This window comes from Corythoichthys intestinalis, chromosome 5 (genome assembly GCF_030265065.1).
Source record: "Corythoichthys intestinalis isolate RoL2023-P3 chromosome 5, ASM3026506v1, whole genome shotgun sequence".
Lineage (NCBI taxonomy): Eukaryota > Metazoa > Chordata > Actinopteri > Syngnathiformes > Syngnathidae > Corythoichthys > Corythoichthys intestinalis.
This window is the reverse complement of record NC_080399.1, coordinates 48,332,970-48,358,057: the sequence shown is the minus strand read 5'-3', so window position 1 is coordinate 48,358,057 and position 25,088 is coordinate 48,332,970. Positions and strand designations below refer to the sequence as shown.

General features: G+C 38.9%; 2 protein-coding genes across 5 annotated transcripts in view; one reads left to right on the top strand and one right to left on the bottom strand.

Moving 5' to 3' along the window:
• The window catches only part of furinb (furin (paired basic amino acid cleaving enzyme) b), a 176,674-nt gene extending 168,255 nt beyond the window's left edge, over positions 1-8,419 (bottom strand). Inside the window, exons 1-3 of one of the 3 annotated variants that reach the window (XM_057835927.1) lie at positions 7,959-8,419; positions 7,703-7,890; positions 2,358-2,629 (exon numbers count right to left, since the gene is read on the bottom strand). In XM_057835927.1, the coding sequence (XP_057691910.1) occupies positions 2,358-2,531 (174 nt within the window). In that variant the 5' untranslated portion in view covers positions 2,532-2,629; positions 7,703-7,890; positions 7,959-8,419. The other 2 variants (XM_057835926.1, XM_057835925.1) reach the window with 2 other exon arrangements.
• Positions 8,420-13,861: 5,442 nt separating this feature from the next.
• The window catches only part of accs (1-aminocyclopropane-1-carboxylate synthase homolog (Arabidopsis)(non-functional)), a 29,048-nt gene continuing 17,821 nt past the window's right edge, over positions 13,862-25,088 (top strand). Inside the window, exons 1-7 of one of the 2 annotated variants that reach the window (XM_057837554.1) lie at positions 13,862-14,065; positions 14,186-14,863; positions 17,540-18,276; positions 18,356-18,415; positions 18,526-18,596; positions 18,758-18,827; positions 24,756-24,822. In XM_057837554.1, coding sequence (XP_057693537.1) covers positions 14,218-14,863; positions 17,540-18,276; positions 18,356-18,415; positions 18,526-18,596; positions 18,758-18,827; positions 24,756-24,822 — 1,651 coding nt within the window. In that variant the 5' untranslated portion in view covers positions 13,862-14,065; positions 14,186-14,217. Of the gene's footprint in view, positions 14,066-14,185; positions 14,864-17,539; positions 18,277-18,355; positions 18,416-18,525; positions 18,597-18,757; positions 18,828-24,755; positions 24,823-25,088 lie in introns of those variants that run through there. The other variant, XM_057837555.1, reaches the window with a different exon arrangement.

Below are 25,088 nucleotides of genomic sequence, written 5' to 3'. Positions count from 1 at the left end.
AAAGGGCAGCATCAATTGATCTCTTGCTGGCAAGGCAACAGTAATGCTGCCACAATACACATTGTATTTGTCTTTTTTTTTTTTTGAAGGGAGTTGTGAACATTGCTTTGCAGTACGAAAAAAATGAGAAAATCTGAGATTTCTTCCTATGTATGCCGAAACCGAGCATAACTATCATTTGAAAGAAACACGTTGCATGCAGAAATTATAGTGAACACCGTAGTTTTTTGTAGAGAGTTGTGAACATTGCTTTGCAGTACGGAAAAAATGAGAAAAACTGAGATTTCTTCTTATGAATGCCGAAACCGAGCATAACTATCATTTGAAAGAAACACGTTGCATGCAGAAAATATAGTGAACACCGTAGTTCAGGTCTATAAATACTATCATATTGACACAACTCGTATCTTTTTGCAAAATCAGGTAAAGGGTGTAGGAGATAAAAACACATTGCACACTTTTTAAATGATCAAAATTAATGGGACAAAATAACAATCATGAATCAAACATTTCAAAACTTGGTTGCAAAAGATTTTCAGTCCAAATTACAGCTCAAGTTTGGAACACAGGTGATGCCCTGCCAGGCCACTCTTTCAACTGGAGTACTGTATGTCCAATTGTAGTTTTGACGCATTTAAAAACAATGGTAACTATATATGAGCGGCTAACACTGCTTGAAATATTATTAAACTTTCTGCTTATATCACATTACCAATAAAATAAAGGAATCCAGTTCTTATGGCAGCTATAAATGCCCACACCATGGGATATCTGATTACTCAGTTGTCCGATTACTTTTAGTCATGCCTCTCCTATTGACAAAGTAATGGTGGTATGAGGTAAGTATGTAACACTTGTAGATTGCCTGAGTTTTACTGAACATTTTTGCCAGTAAAATTAGCTTATCTACAATGTTAGGCTTTAGATGGCATATTCATTAGTGACAACCTTTCCTTCCACGTCTTGCACAGAACAACATTGTTGCAGACTGTCTTAGTTTTGAATGTGGATAATTCTGTTGTGCTACTCAATTTTGTTTCAACAACTATTCCATGGTAAATACGTACGAAGAGAAGTGCTGAAAACATGTGCAAAGACTCAAAACTTTGACGTAATTAATGATTATGTTACAGTAATAAACACTCACCTCTTGAACCTGCAAACTTGTGTAGTGCGGCCTAATCCATGTCAGTAAAAATCTGGGATTCAGGGCACGTTTCAGACTACCGTGTAAGAGGAGTAAGCACTGACAGGGACTATTCAATGTAACATCAGGCAGTTGAGCTATCACATAGAGTACATACCAAAGTGTCAAAGGATTAAAAATGGCCATTGTCATTTCAAAGTACTGACTTTCATGAAACGTCTCTACTACCATACACTAGATTTTCACTTAATCCGCCATTTTAAGGAACAAAAACCGCCAGTAATGTGATGTAAATAACTGTGTATTACTCAGTAAATGAATTCTTCAGTATTTAGGTGGAGTGGTACAGTCAAATCAAATCAAATCAAATCAAATTTATTTATATAGCCCTTTACAAAACCCGAAAGGTCCCCAAAGTGCTTTACAACAAAGACAAACATGGCACATAGTAAATAAAAGGCAGGAAAGTATTATACAATGACATTAGGAAGAAAAGAAAAGAAAAAAGAAACGAAACAACGCATCACGATTAGTCAGACAGCAAACAAAACAATAAAACAGATCAAATCCGAAAACATTAAAAACCCTAAAGAAATAAAACCAGGCTAAACTAATCTTGGGGAAAGGCGAGTCTAAAAAGGTGTGTCTTTAAACGAGATTTAAAAAGGCCCAAATTTGTAGTGGTGCGGATTTCAGGGGGAAGACTATTCCATAACCTGGGTGCAGCAACCGGTCGATAAAAATGAGACAGTCTAAAAGGCACAGTGGTTTCCCATGCAATGTCTACTTCGATTACCTATTCATATTTATTTTATATCGTTACTCAACTAGCCTTTAGCCATCATCATGAATAAGAAAAATAAAACTAGAACTGTCAATTAGTCTTGTGGACCTGCATTATCATATGCTAAAAAAAAACTGAACAGAATTTTATGCACTCTATAGGCTATTTGTTTTTATGAGAAGAATCTAAGCCGTTTGCCTTCCCGACTAAAGTACTATCCAAAGGAAAAAAAAAAGTGAGTGCTAAAAGAAGAGTACTGGGCAACACATTTTTGGTGCAGTGAATTTTAACACTGATGGAGTGATTGTCATATGGAGTGTTATGATGATCATGTACTGTTCGACAGCGAAATCTTAAGAAACAGGCACAAGCACGCACAGATTCAGTTTAAGTTCACAGAGATTCAGTTTTGTATGTCTAACTCACATTGCCATGGTTGATGAAACCGTGCTCCTTTGCGATGCGGTCAGCCTCCTCAGGGCCACCTTTAATCTGGACAGCCCAAGTGTTGGTATAGACCTCTGCAGTATCAATCCAATTCAGTTCTGCTGTCAGGACAAGGACTGTCCATAAGTTCAGCAGAGCCACTTGGGCATCCATGAAAAGTAGAACACAGGGCAGTGTATCTGTTGGTCTATCACTGCGTCACAGGCAAAGTGGAGCTGAACTCCCTTGTGGCGATAAAGTAGAACAGTGGCCTAGAGATGACAGAACACAGAGAGTGCTATAAAGACAAATGTACGTCTTAACTCGATGCCTTCTGAGTTGGAATTACATAATCACATCCAACCCAAAACTAACCAGCACAGCCACAGTATTAATAAGTTCATAGTCAAAAGTAAATGGAGTTTACTTATATAGCGCTTTTAACTCATTCACTACCAAACATCCTGGCACAAGGAATCCCCTTCTTTCAAGCACCACAGAATATTGTGTTTTATGGCTACATGGACACAGAACTTAGAAAAAGAAAGATTAGATTCCCATCTTTCATCACACTCAAAAAAGTTTCTTCTGTTTTACAGTCTTTAGTTATAAGCAGTTATTCATCATAAACAACACTGTTCATGAACGCTGTCTTTGGTAGTGAATGAGTTAACTACACATTTCACCCTGCTAAAAGCAGTTTACATTGACTCTCTCGTTCACACACAAATTCATAAACCAACTGTGCTAATTCCATGCAATGAGAGCAATCTAGGGTTCAGTGTCTTGCCAAAGGACACTTCGGCATTGAGCAGTGGCAGCCGGGATTAAACCGTGTTGAACGGGACAACTCCACTATGGTCACCAATGTAAAAGTAATACTTAACGGGACAGACCACACCTGGTATAAATACTTATGTGAACGAAGGTTGCACAAAGTATTGAAGTATGCAAATTGCGCATTTCGTAGCCCTCTGATAATGGAGAAAATAATGTTTAAACACAAAAAATGACACTGCTTAAGAGCTCAGCCATTGCTGCAATGACTGAGTTCAGTTATAACCGTGCACATAAACACAAATAGAGTTGAACACAGGTGTAAGGGACAATACTGTATGCATTACTGACATGATGAGGAAGGGCAGGCAATCTGGAATGCTTGCATTTGGCTAAAATAGTACTGGCATTGATACTAAGCCTGAACGATATATCGTTTAAACATCGCCATCGCGATGTGCGCATGCGTGATAGTCCCATCGCGAGGACGTGCGAGTTTTTTTGTTTTTTTTTCCGATCCACAAAACTTTGATCTGCTTCATTCGCCCGCACAGCCTCTCTCACCCTCTTTCCCAGCTCTCAGTCACTGGCACTTGCTTATTAAAGTTAACGATGGCTTTGATCTGGTCAAAGAAGCCGGGCAGCAATCTGTCAATCAAACTGTTTAACTTGTTAAACAGTTTCTGCAAAGGAGCGCGGGCTGGAATGAATGTGTGTGTCTGTGGGGGGAGAATGTGGAGACGTTCGAGACATATAAAATAAACGCCAGAAGTGATTATGAGGAGTTTGTAATTTCTACATGTCACTCCAAGGGTCACAGCCACGTTAAGTAAACAGAAGCATTTAATAAAGCCAAGCATTTTTCTACTACAGTACTTTATTCTTGTTTAAAAATGATTCAGTGTGACAGTTATGTTTAAAACTGATCATAATTATTACATTTGAAGTGCTTAAAAAGCATTTATTTAAAAAAAAAAAAAATATATATATATATATATATTAAATCATACTTTGGGGGAAAAAAGTGAGGAAAAAACATGTCTTATACGTATCTCTTTCCAGTGCTAGATCTGAATAAATAATTGAGTGCACACACACACAAACAAAAAATTGGGGGTGCGCTACTTCGCGGTTTTTCACTTATCGCGGCGGGTTCGGGTCCCTATTAACCGCGAAAAACGATGGAACACTGTACACTGTGGTCATGATGAGTCATCCAAAGTCTTTCCAAGTTCAGGCCTAATTGATACATAATATGTCTTCCTCCATGTCGGGTAGCTATTTCCTAGAAATACTGACTTCTATTCATGTTTTTTCTACACTATTATATGTTAGGAAAATTGAATATATTAATGAAATGACTGAATTCATTCAACAATTCTTTCACTATGATGTACACGATAAAGGTGTTGTCTGTTCCTTTAAATATATAGTATGTCACAATAAAAGCACATTATAAGCGTCTAGACCTTCATTTATAAAAAATGTTTTGGAAATGGACATTTTTAAATTTTAGTTAAATATTCCTGCCAGTGGATGTTGTAGGATTTTTCTGAAACAGGGGCCAATTGTTGACTTTAACTAGCCCGGATTATTTGACATGCCGACTGGGTTGTAGATTGTCTTTGAGGATCGGCAAACCACCCGGCGGAGAGAAATTTACAGCTCGTTCCCCGGAGGAGGGCGGCTGCAGTTGTTGTGCAGCTAACGTGCAGCTAATGTGCATGATGAGAGCTTTTTACATGCCTATCAATGATTAAGTACCAATTGCCAGCTGCACTGGTGACCAAGAAAAACAGTTTGTTCGAACTGCTTAGCAGGAAGGAGAGTGAGTGGCTGTGGCGCTGTACAAGCATGAAGCAGAAAAATAAGTTTGTGTGTTCAAAACAAAAAAAATTAAACATCGTAGGTCCTTGCAATGCAAGTATTGCGCATCCGCACAATGCGATGACAATGTTCAAATGATGTATCGGTCAGGCCTACTCAAGAAACAACATTGCCATGCTTTGTGCTAAAAGGGGAATGGGGCACTTCGGTGGCCATTCATATTAGAGGTGGGGCCAGTGCCCCTGTGGCCCCACCCCGAAAACCGCCACTGATTCTCTGCCATACAGCTATACAATGTACTGCATGTATTTGTTTGGCTACAGAGAAATGCAATACATAAGATTTACTTGGTCTTTGAAATTTATTTGAATCACTACACTGGTAGCGCAATGCACCTTTAATAAATCACTTTCACCTCATTACAAGTAGGTTTACAAACTTAACCAGGGTAACTATTCTTTATTGACATATTTGGTCTGTATATGCCAATTGATTACTAGAGCTCCATTCATTCTTTTTTCCCCAAACCCACAAACAGCGAAGTAAACAATGCGGGTCGAATGTAACTTGTTGGCTAGGTGGTGTAGGTAGGTAGTGTAACATAACCAGCACTTCAGTTCTATTTCGGGCTGCACCCAAGCCAAATCAACACCCACCATGTGCTTTGGGCTGCCCTCTAAAAGAATGCACAGCAGTATAATGTAGTGAATGTGAAGGACCTTGATAGGTGAGCTTCTATTCATGAGCGCAGATGGAGCTTTAGGTGACAGGAAGAAAAAGAAAAAAGCGGAATTATGTTGTCCTCAGTCAAGTCACACAGCAAGAAAACAGGTTTTACCAGTGATGGACTGAAAAGTGAGTGACAACACGAAGAAGGCTAGCAATTTATCAGATCCATTTTATGCCTATGACAGTGGAAACTCCAGAGATAGCAGTCTAGAAATGCAGCAATATCTCCATGAATAAACATATCCCACTTTGAGAACCACTGAAATGTTTTCCTATTCTTTTGTAAAACACTATTCAAACAGTGCTTTTGAGTGAGGACTTGACACTGTTTTGTAGGGGTGTGACAAAATATCGAAATGGTGATATATCGTGATACTTTGTATCCCAAAAGGTTATCGATACGCGCCTGCCAAGAATCGAGATATCGTTTTAAAAAGGTGTCAACGTATTAAAAAAAAAAAAAAAAAAAAAAAAAAAAAAAAAGGAACCAACACGTTGCTACCAAAATCTTCCACCATAATAGTGTCTCCGTTAACTCTAAGGCTGCATTGACGGTGCTCAACGTCCAATCCGTTTAGACTGGGAACGTTCGTTCATTCGAAACCAGAGCATTCGCAGTCATTCTGTCTGATTTTCAGGGCATTTATGGGTCACGTGATGTTCATTTAAGGGCATTTACAGGTCACTTGATGTTCATTTAAGGGCATTTACAGGTCATTTCCTGTTGAGTTTGAGTCACTGCCTATTTATTTGGATGATTCCCAGGTCACTTCCTGTTCTGTAACTCAAAATAAACAGGAAGTGACCCATAAAATACCCCAAAATCAACAGGAAGTAACTGAAAATCAACAGGTAAATGACCTTAAATGGCCCAAAATTACCTAATGGCCTGGCATTGGCTGCAACTGATGGCCATAGATGTTCAATCCGTTTGAAGTGGGAGTGATGCCAGCGAAGTTCATTCGCTACCACCCTCCCAGTTCAAATGGACTGGACGTCTACTTGTGATAAATTCATTCGAATTCACAGCAGAAGCTTGTTTTTCTGTTTATTAGTTGTTTGTAGAATATCCTAAAATGATTTCCTGACCAATGTATCGATAATCGTTGTATAACTATATAATCAGATCGTCGTTATCGTGAGCCTTGTATCGCAAATCGTATCGTATCGTGAGGTACCAAGAGGTTCCCACTCCTACTGTTTTTTGTCACCGACAATATTTTTTATAATGCTGTTTCTAAAGAAATTACCACTGAAATTGATGAGCACGGCTCAATCCTTAACAGAAATTTAATACAGGTGTTGTCAAGCTTGAATAAATAATACAGTAAAAACAAAAGAAAATGTCTCCAATAAATGAATACAGAACAACTTCATGAATATGTATGCAGTGTAATACATAGTGCGTGTTGCAAGACAAATGGGATGAAATTAGAGCTTTTTTAATATGTCATATCGCTGTGTTTAATACTTAAGTGTACGTTGCATTGTGAATACGGACTCGTGAAATTCTACTGTTTATCTAATTATGATGACCTTGACCACCCATATCAACATTGCCATCTCAAATTATTTTTTATGGCTTGAGCCTAAGAGGTTAAAAAATTTAAAATTGATAAGGTGGTACATCTTACATTTTATAACTGTCATTTGTTCATCGTCATTTAATGAGCAAGACCTCACTTTTTTTTTTTTTAAAGAAATTCACTAATGTAAAGATTATTTTAGGGTTGGGGAGGCAGGGAAATTTAATTTGACCTTCTTTTACAGAATATAAATTCCCACTTCACGCAGATAAATATAGCGGATACAAGTTGTTATATTGATAATCACAGTGTGAGCCATAACGAAACAAGAAAAAATAAAGCACTCTCTGACCGCACCTAAGGGAGGCTGAAAATGGAGGGGGGAAAAAAGAAAAACCATTAATCTGAAAATGGCTGATGTGAATATTTAATGAAAAATACCCTCGTATTTATTCATTATTTCATTCAGGAGGAAATGAGTCTTACCAGTAACGAACTTCAGAGAGGAGGCACCGTGGAAGAGAGCCAGTCCATTGTGGTGCTCAGTCAAGTCCCCTGGAAGAAAGAGGTCCACCTGCACTAGCTCACATCGCTCGGAAGAGAGATTGGGAACAAATTCACCTGACTGGGCAGACTGGTGAGAGGTCGTCGACACCGCTGGCACGGACTTTAGGCTAAAAGAGGAGTGAGGTTGCTGCTAACACTTCAATTTCTCCCACCCTCTTTCCCATCAGCGACCCACCCTGAAGAAGATACATTTTACTCGTAGTTTAAACAACAACATAAATCCACTCGCACCATATCACATCCAAATCCAAGACAGCATGGCTCCTCATCCCTTTTCCAGGCGGGCTGGGACTCCTTCACTCGCCACTTGCCCTTTAACTTCACATCTATATTGGTTGCTCAAGACGCTATCCACCCCCTTGCACGACATCTAAAACCAGTTTATCATCCACGACCAACTTGCCATCCCCAGCATGATTGTGATTTTCCGGCTGACTTCAACCTTCGAAAGCAATTCCTTCCTCCACTAAATGAGGTTTTTGTGACATTAAATTCACGACCGCTTGCTAACAAGATCTCCACATACCGGTACATCACATAGAGTGTGACAAAACCGAGAATGAGGCAGGCTCGTAGAAAGAGGCGAGCGCGTTGACGACCCGGCTGGATGACAACAAACCTGCTCCTTTGTCCAGGAAATACGTCACACTAAAGTGTAAGAGACTCGAGCGCGTGCTTAATTCATGTTGCCCTAATCATTGAGAGGGGCGGGACTAGTGCTTGATAAATACCATTTTGCGATTAATGGATTGTATGGTGACGCATGTAACTCGTATTGAGACACAGTAAAATAAGAAACGATGAAGATAATTTCCTTCATAATTAAAGGAAATTAAAGTGTTCTTCCTGTAAACAGCAAAGCAACAGGATCGTTAAAAACATTTTGCTTTATACAAACACTTATTTCAATATATAAACTATTGTTGTTATTATTACTATTATTGTTGAGCTGTATGATGGATGATTATACGCGTGCTCAAATTGTTGGGTCTCTTAACCCTTTCAAGGACAGTGGTCACTGCAGCGGTCAGCTACTGTGGAATGAAAAAGTATCTGAACCTTTTGGAATTTGTCACATTTCTGCATAAAATCACCTTCAAATGTGATGTGATCTGATCTTTGTCAAAATCACACAGATGAAAATACAGTGTCTTCTTTAACTAAAACCACCCGAACATTTATAGGTTTTCATATTTTAATGAGGATAGCATGCAAACAATGACAGAAGGGGGGAAAATAAGTAAGCGAACCCTCTGCTTAAGGAGACTTAAAGAGGAATTGAAAACAATTTTTACCAAACACTTTAAGTCAGTTGTGTGCCCAACCACTGATGAGTGGTTTAAAGTTGCCCACCCCACTATAAAACACACACATGGTAAGAAATGTCTTGATGGGAAGCATTGTCTGATGTGCATCATGGCTCGGTCAAAAGAGCTGTCTGAAGACTTGCGATCAAGGATTGTTGACTTGTATAAAGCTGGGAAAGGATACAAAACCATCTCTAAAAGTCTGGATGGTTATCAATTGACAGATAAGTTGTCTACAAATGGAGAGAGTTTGGCACTGTTACTTCTCTTCCAAGGAGTGGCCGTCCACCATAGATGACGCCAAGAGTTCAGCGCATGATATTCAAAGAGGTATAGATAGAACCCTAGAGTGTCTGCTAAAGACTTACAGAAACCTCTGGCACAGTCCAATATATCTGTGCAGGGGCGGACTGGGACTAAAAAGCAGCCCTGGACTTTGACTCAGCCCAGCCCACAAGAATCGCTATACGAAGGGAAACACAGATCCCCTAGTCCTAGGGGGGTCCGGGGGCATGACCCCCAGGGGGGAGATTTTAAAAAAAAATTTTTTTTTTTTTTTTTTTTTTTTTACATTTTATTGTAAAATGCATTAATTTCGTGCACTTTGAGAGAAAATGAAGAAAATGTGTCTAGACTGTTACTGTCTGACTTGGGGCGCTCAAAGTACTGCAAGGCTGAACTGGAGTTGGGTTCATTTTCTGTACTAGCTCTATGCTCAACCTGAATAAACAAATGAAAGAATTTATTTTTCAAATCAAGTTTTATATATCCAATTGATTATAATATATCTCTATATATCTCTGTCTATAAAATGATTTCATTGTTTATGCCATAATTCAGTGGTCTCCAAACTATTCCACATAGAGCCGCAGCGGGCGCAGGATTTCATTCCAACAAAACAAGACAACACCTATGCACCAATCTGGTGTCTTACAAGTGTAGTCAGTTGATTGCAGTCAGATGCTGCTTGTTTTAGCAGAAACTTCATTGGTTAAACCAGGGGTGGGCAAACCGGTCCTCGAGGGCCGCAGTGGGTCCTGGTCTTTGTTCCAACTGATTCAGCACACACAGTATAACCAATGAGGTTTCAGTGGAAAAAAGGAGCACCTGACTGCAATCAACTGATTGCACTTGTAAGAAACCAGATTGGTGAAAGGCTGTCCTCATGACGGGTATGAACAAAAACCCGCACCCACTGCGGCCCTTTGTGGAATTAATTGCCCACCCCTGGGTTAAACTGTCGCTACTCGATCGGTTGAAACAAAAACCAGGCTCCACAGCGGCCCATGAGGACCGGTTTGGAGACCCCTGTCATAATTAATCTTGCCATACAAATAATAAATTTCAATGAAAATACAATAAACACTTCAAGACAAATCCTGTATACATAACCTTCATTGGAAAGTATTAACCAGAAAACAAAACGATATATAAATGACTAAAAATATATATCATATCAATTTAACTACCTAAACTTTAAACTAAAACCAATCTTTTTATTAATATTTTGTTATATTTCTTCTGAATTAATATTGCAGCTGCGTGTGCATACGTTGTTTTACAGCTAAAATATTTTTTCTTAGGAGAGTGATTGTAGGACTAGCATACTGTAACTTGACACGATTGCAGACGGGTACATGGACTAGCTGGCACTAACCCTTTAACTGTCATTTATTCCATTTAAAATGTAGCTACCTGGTGGATAACAATTGGCAGTATACCGAACAAGTGACCCTCTTCATCCCTTTTTACTTGCCCTGCGCTTGTCTGGGGAACTTCCACCAGCTTATCATTACCCCCTCTCTCTTCTTTTCTCTCTCCCCCTGCACCGGCTGCACGCCAGAGCGGCTGCCGCTCCCCCTCTCACCATCGCCGGGGGCTGGGCTGCTGTTACCCGATGTGGCCGCTGCAGCAAGACTGCTGCTTGCGAAAATATTTGTCAACTTATGACATTTTTATGCTTCGCCCTCCAGTTTCTTTAATTTTTTTTTCTCCCTAACCTTCTCCGCGCCACCCTTCTCTTTTCTTTTTTTGTCACCACATCCACATTATGCATTAACGCTTCTCGCTATTTTGCTTCCACAAGGACCCAATGAAGGCTACTCTGTGCTTTCTTCGTTCTTCTATCAGACTGGCGATTGCTGCCACCTGTCGGATTGGATGCGAACTGTAGATAATCAGAGGCTAGGGGGGATAAAAACAGTCATGTATAATGAATGGCGGCCGCCGGCCGTCCAGGGCACCGGCCGTTCTGTGATCCTCCAGAACCCACAGATTACCAGTCCGCCCCTGTAATCTGTGCACACATCAACTTTATGTAAAACTATGGCCAAGAATGGTGTTCATGGGAGGACTCCACGGAAGAAGCCACTGCTGTCTAAAAAAACACATACCTTGTTGCTCGTTTAATGTCAGCAAAAAGGCACTTTGAAACTCCACAGAAGTTTTGGCAAAATATTTTGTGGACTGATGAAACCAAAGTTGAATTGTTTGGGAGTAACACACAAAGTCATGTGTGGAGGAAAAATGGAGGAAAAATGGAACAGCTCACCAAAATTAACAACTCGTCCCCACCGTGAAGCATGGTGGAGGGAGCATCATGATTTGGGGCTGTATTCCTGCCTCATGGCCTGGACAACTGGCAGTCACTAATGGAAGGATGAATTCTTAAGTTTATCAGAATGTTTTACAGGAAAACCTGAGGCTGTCTGTCAGACAGTTGAAGCTAAAAAGAGGATGGATGCTGCAACAAGACAATGACCCAAAACACAGAAGTAAATCAGTAATACAATGTTAATAAAATGTTAATGTTATTAAAAACTAAATAACACTAAAATGAATAAAAACAGAAATATAAGCTGGTTTCAGCCTCAGACACAGTCTAAAGCTGTTGTTGCCCCCCCCCCCCCCCCCATAGTATTTAACTCTTTGAATGTCATTGATGGTGCTAGACATCCAATTCATTTAAACTAGGAGCACTTGGTCTTTCACTGCCATTGACGGCGCTCAACGTCCAATTAATTTTTTCATTTTCGCAGTCAAAGTGGATTTTACATCTAGTGCCGTCAATGCCAGCCAACAAGTTAAATGAGCGCCCTAAAAAAAGTTCCTTCGTGATAGGGTTAATGGAAAGGTGGGTGCATTGATGATAGAGATAAATAAAGTAATCAACTAACCTCTGCACCTCTTAGGTATTTTTTGACCCATTCTGCATGTACAAAGTGCTCCAGTTGTCTCAAGTTTAAAGGGTTCTTTCTTCACTTAAATTATAGATAATAACTCATGTAGGCCACTTCAGAGTAGGCCAGTGTTTTTTTTAAAACTATTATATTCTTGGGTGTTTTAGCTGTGTGCTTTTGGTTTTTATCCTTTTACGAAATCCATGACCTACGAATGAAACTAAACTTTTGATACTGCGGAGCAAAGTTCTCTCAAGAATACCTTGATAGTCGTGAGACTTCATTTTAACCTGCATTCATTCAAAACACCCTGTATCACAATCAGCAAAGCAGCTCCTAAACATAATAGCACCTTCTCCATGTTTCAAAGCATGAGATGGCATTACATGCTTTATTTTTTCATGTGTGAACATAAGGCTGATGTGCTTTGCAAATGAATTATAGCTTTGTCTTGTTTGTCCATAGGACATTCTCCTATTTTTTGAACTTGTCAATTTGCAGTTTTGCATGTGTGTCCTTTTAATTGTATCCCCTTAAGTTCACTTTGGCTCACCCAACGACTGTAGTCTGACACTGACGTACCTTGACCTTGAAGTTCACTTTTAATTTCCTTGAAAGTTGTTCTGGGCTCTTTTGCTATTATTCATTTTATTCTTCTTCTCAACTTGCCATCAGTTTACCACTTATGGCCTTGGTTGACTGAAGTCAAGTGAGTCTTTTTTTTTGTAACCTGTCCTATTCAGCTGCTTAGACACGGAGAATAGGGATCTGTGTGTCCGTATGGTCTGAACAGTTTTAATTAATCTCATGGGAGTTTGAAGTCAAGTCTTAAACACGGAATAATATGTGCAACTATCTGATAGTGTATTAATGCATTCGGCTGCCTGGACAGGCAGCGTGGGATTGATTTCCTCTCAGTGGCAAAGTGAATGTGAGTTTGACTGACTGTTATACTCTGGATTTGCCCTATAATAGACTAGTAACTAGGTCATAATACACCGCCTTTTGCATTTGCTGGGATCGGCTCCCGCGACCCTGACTAGGATAGGCACTTTTGAAAATGGATATATGGATGCGCCACTCTCGTCACAGGATATTTTAGTTTCTTTTGTTGGTTTTACCTTGATGTGTTTGTCTATAAATTTCTCTAATCTCCTGAGACAATTGTGTCATTTGCTTCTTCTTCTTCATTTTAGTATAATCTACACCATTTCACCAAACTACACAATGACTATCCTTTAAATTACGGGTCATCAAACTATTCCACAAGGGGCCACAGAAGTGGAAATAGATTCTGTTCTGTTTGTGTATAGCACTTGCATATGCGTGATTAATAATAATAACAAGTAATGTATAGATTACAGTCAAACAAACAGGACTATAATTGAAAGACAGAAAAAAAACCCAGCTATAATAAACAACCCTAAACGTTGACTCCTATTTTACAACTGTATGATAGCGTCATCTTGTGGATTTATATAGAAGTTACACTAAAATTCAAGCCGTCACTGTAGTAGAGGGCGCTATAATAATACAGTGCTTCCAGTCTCACACTTTGACTCGCATGCGTTCAGTTGTTCCGATCTCTAGCACGGGACAGTTATCCCGAAATAACCTAGCACGCATGTGCAGTTGACCCGGACGTAGATTCGTTTTAGGTGCGGAGGCACCAGACACCAGGAATGTAAACAATACTAGAATCAAAGCTATTCCGAACATACCGAATTATTCACGTGTCATGTAAAGATTTTTTATTATTTGTACCCTATATGTCATTCTCGCATTAAAAGGAGAAGGTGAGCATGGATTTAGAATATGTTAATTTAATGCCACAAGTTATGATAACCGCGTTGTCTTATTGGAGTCTCAAGTTCTGATGATCATGTTTAGGATAATATTCTTCTTCACACGTGCAGATATCGTCCACTAAACTCCAGCCAGAAGAAGGATGGACCCTCGGGGGAAGAGGCACGAGCGGGGCAGTAACTGGACTGACCAAGAAATCGTGGAGCTTCTCCAGCTGTGGTCCGACGAGTCCGTACAGATTGAACTGGAAAGCTCGTTGCGCAACCAGCGTGTGTTTGACCGCATCGCGCTTATATTGCGCGACAAGGGTATCTACCGCACAGGTGACCAATGCAGGGAGAAGATTAAGAAGATGAAGCTGGAATACCGTCGCACTAAAGACAACCAAAAACTGAGATCTTGGAAATTTTATGACGTGATGGATCGTGTCTTGGCTAACCGACCAAATAGTATAACATACTCCACTCTGGGTGCAACAGCTGTAGCTCAACAAGTGTTTCAGAGCCCAGGAGGACATGACTCGTTTTTGCAGGGGAACTCCTCATTAGGCTCATTTGGGCCAGCTTCTGCAGGTGGGTTTCTGTTTGGTCAGCCCCCCCAGACTGGAGAGCCACTGGATGTAAAAAGTGAGGATGTTGAGGAAAGTCTGTTTAACACCGATGTTGCCCGACTGGACATGTATTCCAGATCAGGAGATGAACACGAAACAGATGGACAAGCTTTACTGGGAGCAGAGGACACACTCGATCAAGGAGACAGTTCTGCTCATTCAAGAAATTCACCCACAGGTTGTTTGTTTAAAATAAATAAATAAATACATACATATACACATATATACATATACACACACTATCTCTCTCTCTCTCTCTCTCTCTCTCTCTCTCTCTCTCTCTCTCTCTCTCTCTCTCTCTCTCTCTCTCTCTCTCTCTCTCTCTCTCTCTCTCTCTCTCTCTCTCTATATATATTTATTTATGGTGGAAAACACAGACAAGACAGAAAAAGCAGTTTCTGCTCTTGCACTCCTCTTTAAAAGAAACTGCTGTATTTTAAGCCAAAAACAACTGTTGTGTTTGATGGAACAAAATGTCTATATGCTGCCATAGCAGATTCATGGCGCATGAAGCACCCGAACTATTTTTGATCTGTCTGTTTTACCCTGAAAACCCCCATTTACAGACGTCGCGCAACCGCTTTTCCAGCCATAAAATGAAGGTAATTAAATATATTTATTATTCAAAATGTCTATCGTTTTTAGCATAGAATCATTCATTGATGTCTCATATTTTGTTTTAAAAAAAAAACAGTTAAAAAAATTATTCATTCACATATTTTAAACTTTTAAAACAAATTATGTCACAATGAAAAAAATGGCGTCTGTAAAAAAGTGACGGATATCTACCTCATAACTATTGCTTAATTGTATTTTTTTGTTACTGTGGCATTTTCTTCGATATGTTAGATGATAGATAAATAACTAATCCAAACAAAAAAAAGTTTTAAAGAAAAAGTTTAAAAGGGTAAATATATGAAAAAAAAATCTCGACCACTCCTTGATGTCTGCGATTTCTGCATCGCGACCCTTGTTATTTTACCATGTTTCACCCATAAAATCCCCCAAAAATCCAGCTGTGGCCATTCACAGCTGTGTCTTGACACTCAGTGATACATGCTACATAGAGTTTTTGGATCGAAACAAAGTACGCGATAATATGTCGTTAAAGTCATGGCGTCTGTAATTCTGTTCTCGCGTGTTTTCACGTCCAGATAGGGTTTTGCTGTATAAAAAATATATAAAAAAAAAAAAAGCCCTCTTGCTCAAAATTTTTCTTCCCCCAGAAAATTGAGATTTTAAGCTTTCAAATGATGTATCACACATGCATATCGGACAATTTTGAAAGTTGGCAAAATTGGGGGTCTCAGAGCGGAACTTCAAGTCACCTGAGTGTTTTCCGCCATATATATATGATCCCAACAGATATTGCATCACAACATGAAGCCATTTGCAAAATTAGAAAAAGAAAAAGGAATGCAACGTTTCATATAACCCGTGCAAACATACGGCAAATTTTTAATTTTATTTTTCTTTTCAGGAGGCTATTACATTAACAATAAGTTGATTGTTGTAGGTGTAATTTGGAACATTTAACCCTTTACTCTTTCTTGCGACAAGGCTTATAAAGGATAGGTGGCACATAAGAGTCAATATATCGCATACAATTCAGTGACAAAGAAAACCTCTCTGTAAAGGTTTAGTACCCTAGTTTTCTGGAAATCATAAAATAGTGTTTTAGAAGAGCTCTCATTACAATGGTAATCCTTTTTACCCCCACCCCCGTAGTGCCTTTGTTTATTGGATTGTTAAAAGTTATAAGTTATTATATAATTGTAGACCTATTCTGGGCTAGGTTAAATATCTATAGATTGATGTCATATAGGTGTGATGTCTTGGCATGACATTCGTTCCTTTGCCCGTCCCAGTACAAATGAATTGGACATATAGCGTCGTCACTAGCACAGTCGCAGCCAGTCTTCCCAGTTTAAATGAATTGGATTTTTGTAGTTGTCAATGAGAAGCAAGTCAATTTTGGAACGTCACCTCCTGCACATTTTTTAGCATTCCTGGGGGAATCCCTGCACATTCATTTCATGTTGATTTTTGTGCATTTCCTGGTCACTTCCTGTTGGTTTTTGGGCATTTCCGGTTCACTCCATGTTGATTCGGGTCACCTTCTGTTAATTTCTGGACAATTTGAGTAAGCTTTTTTGTCCAAACGAAACATTGAAAGAGTTAATAAAAAAATAACATCATGTTGGGTATTTTATTTATGTAGTATCGCAAAGTGTATTTAGTAGTTTTTTTATGCAGGTAACAAGTTGAAAATTTTAGAATTGTGACAACAGTACAGTACAGTACGCTGTAGTAAGTTTTCTGTACTGCTGCTCTTCATTAGGTGAATATTCCTAGCTGTGTTTTGGTAATAGTCAGGGTACACCGTGGACTGGTCACCAGCATATTCTAAAGGACTCGCGGAAACAAACGCATCACGTTCATAGCTGTTAAAAATTTAGAGGCTTCAGTTAATCTAACGTACATTTTTGGAACAGGAGACTAAGAAATCGTAACCATCTAAAACGTAGACAAGGAGATAATGCACTTTTGCAATCTTCACCCACTTCACTGAGTTAGACCTCACAACTGCGTGGTACATGTGCTAACCACCATTCGCTACTCAACCAATATTTGATTATGTTCTTTGAATTTTAATGTGATTTTTTTTTGGGTGAATTTCCAGGGGTTTAACCTACCTTTCAAGCAAAGTGAGCTGAACCAGACTCTGGTTCTGCACAAACACACTGAACCTTTAAAAAAAAAAAAGACTTCCTATCAAGCACAGTTTTAGATAGTATTTTTATACAGACGAATGTAACTCAACAATAATCTCATGTTTTTCTCATGTCTGCAGGTTTAACTGACCTGAAAATGCCTGCATCTGGTTCGAAGTCAAGCAGTGTTCCTGTACCACATGACACATCTAAAGAGGGCTTTCATCCTCTAGCTGCGGTAAAACAGAGGAGGCGTCGCAAAGCAGGCAAAACCGCATGCGGCCATGGAAGTGGGAAGTGTGGCAGCACTGGACCCCTTGACAAAGCTCTCACCAGCTTCCTCATGTGGCAGCAATGTGCTGAAGATCGCCTCATCCGCCTGGAGGAGGCACGGCTAGAGAAGGAGTTGCAAGCTGATGAGCGGCGACAGCAACAAGAAGATAGAAGAGTGGAACAGGACCGTCAGCACGAGCTGCGCCTGTTCAGCATGCTTACTGGGGCGTTAACTGCGGTTAGGCAGGGTGCTGCGACCACAGAAACAGCACCGAATAACACCCTCGTTTCCTTGCTAGATCATCAGTCAGCTTTTCTGATGACATCAACTGCCTCCTCTGCTCCATCCACCTCTCAGCCACTTCCTCAGTCTCCCTCTGCACACACAATTTCCACAAAGCGGACAATAAAGTCTGAGGTGCACCCATCAGTCAAGGCCTGCACAACAACTGAGAGTGCTTTGGTAACTGTGAGAGGTGCAAAGTCTCCTGAGCACAGCGGGTACCTGTCTAACCGTGGTAACAGTATTCGACAGCATCAAGCCATCCTCCAGGAAGGCTTTACACAGTATGGAAGAAACAGATATGATGTAGAAAACCCTGATGTGAGTATATTATTTCCGTGCTAGTCATATTTAACAAATAGTTGATAAAATCTCGTTTCTCTGGCCCCCCACGTCCCAGGGAATCATCAACATGGGCACAAGCGAGAACAAGCTCTGTTATGATCTTCTTTTTAAAAGGGTAATTTTTTCCTCCTACTTAATAATTGTAATGTATTTGTAATTTGATTAGCTTCATAGTCAAATACAGTACAGATCCTAACGCAATTTCCCTGTCCTTTGTATTTACAGTTGACTAGATCTGACATGCTACATATTGACCCAGCATTTTTGCAGTATGGTGACTGGAGGGGACATGCATTGTAAGTAAAAAAAAAACAATATATATATATATATATATATATATATATATATATATATATATATATATATATATATATATATATATATATGTGTATATATATATTCTATTTTTTTTAAAGGAAGGTTTCAAACTAATTTTCTTGTAATCGTATTCTCGTAGCCTAAGAGAAGAGGTTGCCAAGTTTCTTACCCACTACTGCTGTTCTCCAAAGCCATTGAAAGCTGACAGTGTGAGTGGTACTTTCATCAAAATCTTATCAGTGTATCCTGTAGCATGTGTTTGATGCCCTGTAGCATGTGTATGATGAGGCTACCCAAAACCACTCATTCTTAAGTAGTGGACCGTGTATTCATCGCGGGTATGTCATAGACAGGTAGCAAAGAATTACAGGGGGTCGAGATGATATTGATATGTAACTTCCTTTTTTTGTTTTTGGTTTTTAATTTAATTATATTACAGTATATTGACAGGTTTTCTTACAAGTACTTATTGTAATTCAGGCTTCACTACTAGATTATAGTATGTTAGTTACAGTATACTGGAGAATGTGCTGTGTTTCGATTTTAACTGAAGATGTCCTGTACATAACATAATACTTGCCTTGATTTTGAAAATTGCATTTTCACTGGCATGCAACAGAAATGGAATGGCACAAGTGTCAAAGCAACTTAAAATTGAATTTAACCAACTGTATTTGAACGGCTGGACTTGAGTGTGAAAAATCTATCCAAGTTATTGGAATCCAGTTGCAAACAAATTCAATTTCAGATTACACCGTTCACATTTATACAGTTTTTTCAATAGAATGATTTAAACTAAATAATACAATTTAAAATGATGTTATTCAGATTTTTTTTAATTCAGCTATTCAAATCTGGCAATTTAAATTCAAATGTAAATGATTACCTTGAAGGTTGATAAGTGATATAAAGTGTAAGCCTATTACATCCCATTCCACTCAGATTCAGTTAATCAATGCGATTTCCATAGATTTCAGTTGGGTCAGTTACGCATTTCATCTCAAATGCACAGCTCTTCCCTAGCTCAAAGCAGTCAACCTCGCTAAAAATTAGTCAGGAAATAAGTCAGCAAATTCTTTCGTAAAAGAAGTCTGCGCTGTGACGTGTGCTTTTTAAGTGGCAACTAGTGCTTTTACAGCTGATGTACAGCAGCATTTTGACTGTTTCTTGACATGTTTAACTGAGTTGCGGAACTAACATTAGCTGCTGCTTGTATATGTTATATCAGTCATTTTCACACAGTGAAAAAGTCCACGGGCCTTTCTTCTTATTTTAAGAAGATTATTAGAACAGCAGAGAAAGAGGCAAAGAGACAAAAGATGGAGAAGAAGAAATGGTAGCGCAGAATAGACAGCCAGCATCAATAACAGAGCTAGAAGCATGACAGGACTCAAGCAATTTTTCGACCTGTTCCTGCATCAACAGGTAAAATTATGACTGTGGGCTTAAAGGAACAGAAAAGACCTAATATATGAGTAAATGAAAATTATGTAATAAATGTAATATAATAATAGCAATAGTATAGTAATAAATGTAGTAAATATTCTTTAAAGACTGAAAATAACACAGCTCATAGGCCCTGCTATTTTGGTGCAAATGTGACATCAGTTATACCCACTCTCATTTGTGCTGGAGGTAACCTACATGATGTGTCAGAACACCAGAGAAGGCTGCTGGCTCATCATTTTTGGGCTGTGAAGTGAAATAAAATGGAGGATGAAGTTTCTCGACAGTTCGAACGATGAGTCTGTCTCAAGTTATGTTTTGGGAAGCTGCAGCGGCCTGGAGGCTTACAGTTTGAGCCAAGACGACCATTGGATTTAGCATCTTTGTTGGGTCTGAAGAATCAGCTTGTCAAACAGAATATAATGACGAATCAGTGTGGGGATAATCGTTGATCGTACTTTTTTATCATACTAACATTGGCTACAACATGAACAGGCACTGTTAGTGCACAGCATGTAAACACTAATAGACTTTGACATAATTATAACGAAGCAAAAATAAAACAGTTGCACACTCTTTAAAGGTACTATATCTGTTCTGGTGTTGCGTTTTTTTGTCCTATTTCCATTTGGGGCACAAACGAGGGTTGTTTCGCATTTTGGCTTGGACGAATTGGAACTGCGTCATCCTTAAGTGACCTTTCCTCCTTGGAAGAATCTCCACACAGAAAGGCAGGAGCCGGGATTTAACTCACGATCCCTGAACCGCCATTAAACATGTAAAACAGTCTGTATGCTCAACAATCCCAGTGGTGATAAACAACACAAAAAGGGCTAGATTGGTGAGAAATAAAAAACGTTCAATCAACTCTGCCAACCTGTTAAGCATAGTATGTCATTCCCAAAATTCACCAGTGAATCCAGTCTGGCATCTCCAATTGGCTCTGCTAAATATAAGATCTTTAGCTGGCAAATCTTTCTTAATTAATGATTTTATCAGCAAACATAACCTTGACATGATGTTCCTAACAGAAACTTGGTTAGATAAAGATAAGAGCTCGACAGTTCTGATTGAGGCAACCCCCACAAACTTCAATTTCTTTAGTGCGCCAAGAACCCATAAGAAAGGAGGTGGGGTTGCCAGTCTGATCAGGGACAGTTTCCAATGCACAAATATTTCATGTGGTCAGTTTGATTCCTTTGAATATATTGTCATTCAGCTAAAAAGCCCTTGCAGAGCTGCCTTGGTAACACTTTACAGACCACCAAAGTATAACACAATGTTTTTTGACGAGTTTACCAAAATGCTGTCTTCTGTCTGCATGGACTTTGATTGTGTTGTTCTAGTGGGTGACTTTAACATTCATGTTGATAATCCTGAAGAAGGATGCGCTATAGAGCTTTTAAATATTTTGGATACATTTGGTTTATCTCAGCATGTCACAGTTCCAACACATAACAGAGGGCACATACTGGATTTAATAATATCCAAAGGTCTTAACATCTCTGAGGTCACAGTGAATGATGTTGCTCTGTCTGATCACTACTGCATTATGTTTAAAATGACCACCCCTGTCCATCCTCTGAAAAGGGAAACGGAGTTTATTAGGAAGCGTTACATAAGTGATAACACTTGTGCGTTATTCACACAGGCCTATGCCTCACCATTAACCCCTACAATAGCTCCAGTGGAAGAACTTGTAAATAGTTTCAGTTCCAGTGTGATGACTGTAATTGACACTATTGCCCCGATTAAGACAAAATCTTTGTCAAGAAAGAAGAGGTCACCTGGAGAAATGCCATACTAGCTATAAAACAAAAGCAAGTTTGTAGACGAGCAGAACGCAGATGGCGAAAAAACAAACTCCTAGTTTTTTATGATATCTACAAAGACAGTCTTCGCAAATACAACCAGGAACTGAAAAATGCTAGACAGTCATATTTTTCAGAGATCATTAGTAGAAACACTAACAATACCCGCACATTATTTTCTGTTGTTGACAAACTGACAAACCCACAAGCATCAATACCTCAGGAATTGGCATCTGAGGTGTCCTGTAATAATTTCGCAGCATTCTTTACACACAAAGTACTAAAGATTAGACAGACTGTGTGCAACTCCAGATTCACAAATGTTACACTAAATGCCTCCCAACATGTCCCCCACGTCAATCTTAAACAGTTTAGCCTCCTTCCTTCAAACTTTTTCAAAACTGTTTTTCGTTGCATAGCCCCAGACATACTTCAGATTATAAATACTTCTCTCCAAACAGGAGAGTTTCCTCAGACTTTAAAAACTGCAGTAATAAAACCTCTCCTAAAAAAACCTAATCTGGATGCCTCAACCATTAGTAATTACAGGCCAATATCAAATCTGACATTCCTGGGGAAAATTATCGAAAGGGTTGTGTTCGAACAGATCCAGAATTATATGATGCAAAACAATCTTTTTAACTCATTTCAGTCTGGATTTCGACCACAACACAGCACCGAGACTGTGCTTATCAAAGTCCTAAATGATATTCGTCGGAATACCGATGCAGGCAAATCATCTGTTCTGCTACTATTGGATCTCAGCGCCGCATTTGACACGGTTGATCACAACATACTACTCAGCAGATTGGAACAGTGGGTAGGGCTTACTGACACTATTCTTCAGTGGTTCACATCCTATTTACATGATAGGGATTTCTTTGTGTCAATCGGAAACCATCAGTCAGAACGAACCAAATTCACGTGTGGAGTCCCTCAAGGGTCAATTCTTGGACCACTCTTATTTAACATCTATATGCTTCCGTTAGCTCAGATAATGGAACAGTACGACATCTCCTATCACGCCTATGCAGATGACACACAACTGTACATTTCTGTGTCCCCACATGATTATAGTCCCTTAGTCACCCTGCGCAAATGCATTCATCAAATCAATGAATGGATGTGCCAGAATTTTCTCCAGTTAAATGTGCAGAAGACAGAGGTGATCATTTTTGGGCCAAAAAAGGAAAGGTCAAAGATAAGCAGCGAACTTAGCACAATGTCACTTACAGCAACAAATCAAGTCAGAAACCTTGGCGTAATTATTGACTCAGACCTAAAATTTGATAGCCATTTAAAGTCCGTCACTAAATCCGCTTATTACCACCTAAAAAATATAACCAGAATTAAGGGGCTTCTGACTCAACAAGACATGGAAAAACTTATGCAGGCATTCATTTTCAGCAGATTGGACTATTGCAACGGTATATTTACAGGTCTTGATAAAAAATCAGTCAGGAAGTTGCAGCTGGTACAGAATGCTGCAGCCAGAGTCCTCACAAATACAAGGAAGCTGGACCACATTACACCAGTTTTGAAATCGCTACACTGGCTTCCAGTAAGTCAAAGGATAGACTATAAAATACTACTGCTCGTCTACAAAACACTTAATGGCCTTGGACCAAAATACATGCTTGACTTGTTAGAGTCCTATGAGACATCTAGACCCCTAAGGTCGTCTGGAACCGGTCTTCTGCATGTTCCAAGAACAAGAACCAAGCAGGGTGAGGCAGCATTTAGTTATTATGCTCCTCACCTCTGGAACAAGTTACCCGAACGTCTGAAGTATGCTCAAACTGTTAGCTCTTTTAAATCAGGGCTAAAAACGCTTTTGTTTAGCACTGCATATCTATAACTGTCTATATATTTCAATCTACCTGCTTTCTATTCCTCTTGTTTTTATCTCCATTGCTGATTTCAATTATTATTATTATTAGTAGTTTTTGTTTTATTTTTATTTTATTTATTTATTTTTATTCTGTGATTAAATGCTATCTTTTGTCTTCGTTTCTACGTTGTGTTGATTTAAATGTGATTTTTATGATCTTCATGTGATGTAAAGCACTTTGAATTGCCTTGTGTTGAATTGTGCTATATAAATAAATTTGCCTTGCCTTGCCTTGCCTTGCCTAAAACGAGGGATTACACAACAGAAAAATTAATTATGTGTTTTTCCCCTCAAATTGATGGTATGCACTTGATCAAAATCTTTTATTGCATTTCAATAATGAAATTGATGACTAGCCTAGATAGCCTTTTTTTATCCTAGTTCCATAAAATTACAAATCATGACACAATATTTTATAGCTTTTTCCGTGTGTTTTTTTGGCTATTGCAATATTGTCCCAAACCCATTGTTAATCTTTAGTTTGTTTTAGTTACGTTTAGCTAGGTTAAAAAGCAACGCGAACATATTACCATATTAGGATGGTGTGTTACTCTCTGTTTAAAAATAAGCTATGCATGTGTGCAAAGCCTATTTTTGAACAATTAATTTGTGTGTGTGTCCTTAACTCCGGAAAAAAAATGGTTTATATAACATTGTGAAAATATTAAATTTGTTAGATAAGGACTATTTTGTTATTATAGTATTTTACTGAGCCAAATAACCTCCTTGTTTTTCAGGCTTCTAGGCAATTCTCCAACCGACTTCAATTTAAAAACCCAAGTTTACACTCATTGTTATACGCCTGATGTTGCCAATTGACTTTATTTGAACTGCTTGATTAGCCGAATTGTATCACCATTCAGATTCACAAGTTTATTAACTGGATTAATCTATGCATCATCGCACTCAGCTCCCCGCCTCCACTCCTTATGTCTTAACAAAGTAATTATTCAGCTCTGAAACGACATTTGATTTGTGTATTTATATAGGTTGTGGTGATGAATGGATGCAGTGCCCTCTTTTCAAGCATTGCAGCAGTTATTTGTGACCCCAAAGGTTGGTCCCCAAATGTTGCCTACTTGCTTGTTTTTATATAAAAATAGATCTTACAGCTTACTGTAGGGAAAACTTGAATGGAGTGTTCTTTCTTGTGTTTATCATGCATTTACTGCTGGTAAATCACCAAGAGGTTTGCATTCACCAAAGTGTCTGAAAACATTATAATTTTATGGGGAACTTGTGAGTAGAGGGGAAAGTTGAACTAAAGTCAGTTAATGTCAATTAAAACGGTGTTATGAGATGTGCTGTAATTTCTGTTATGG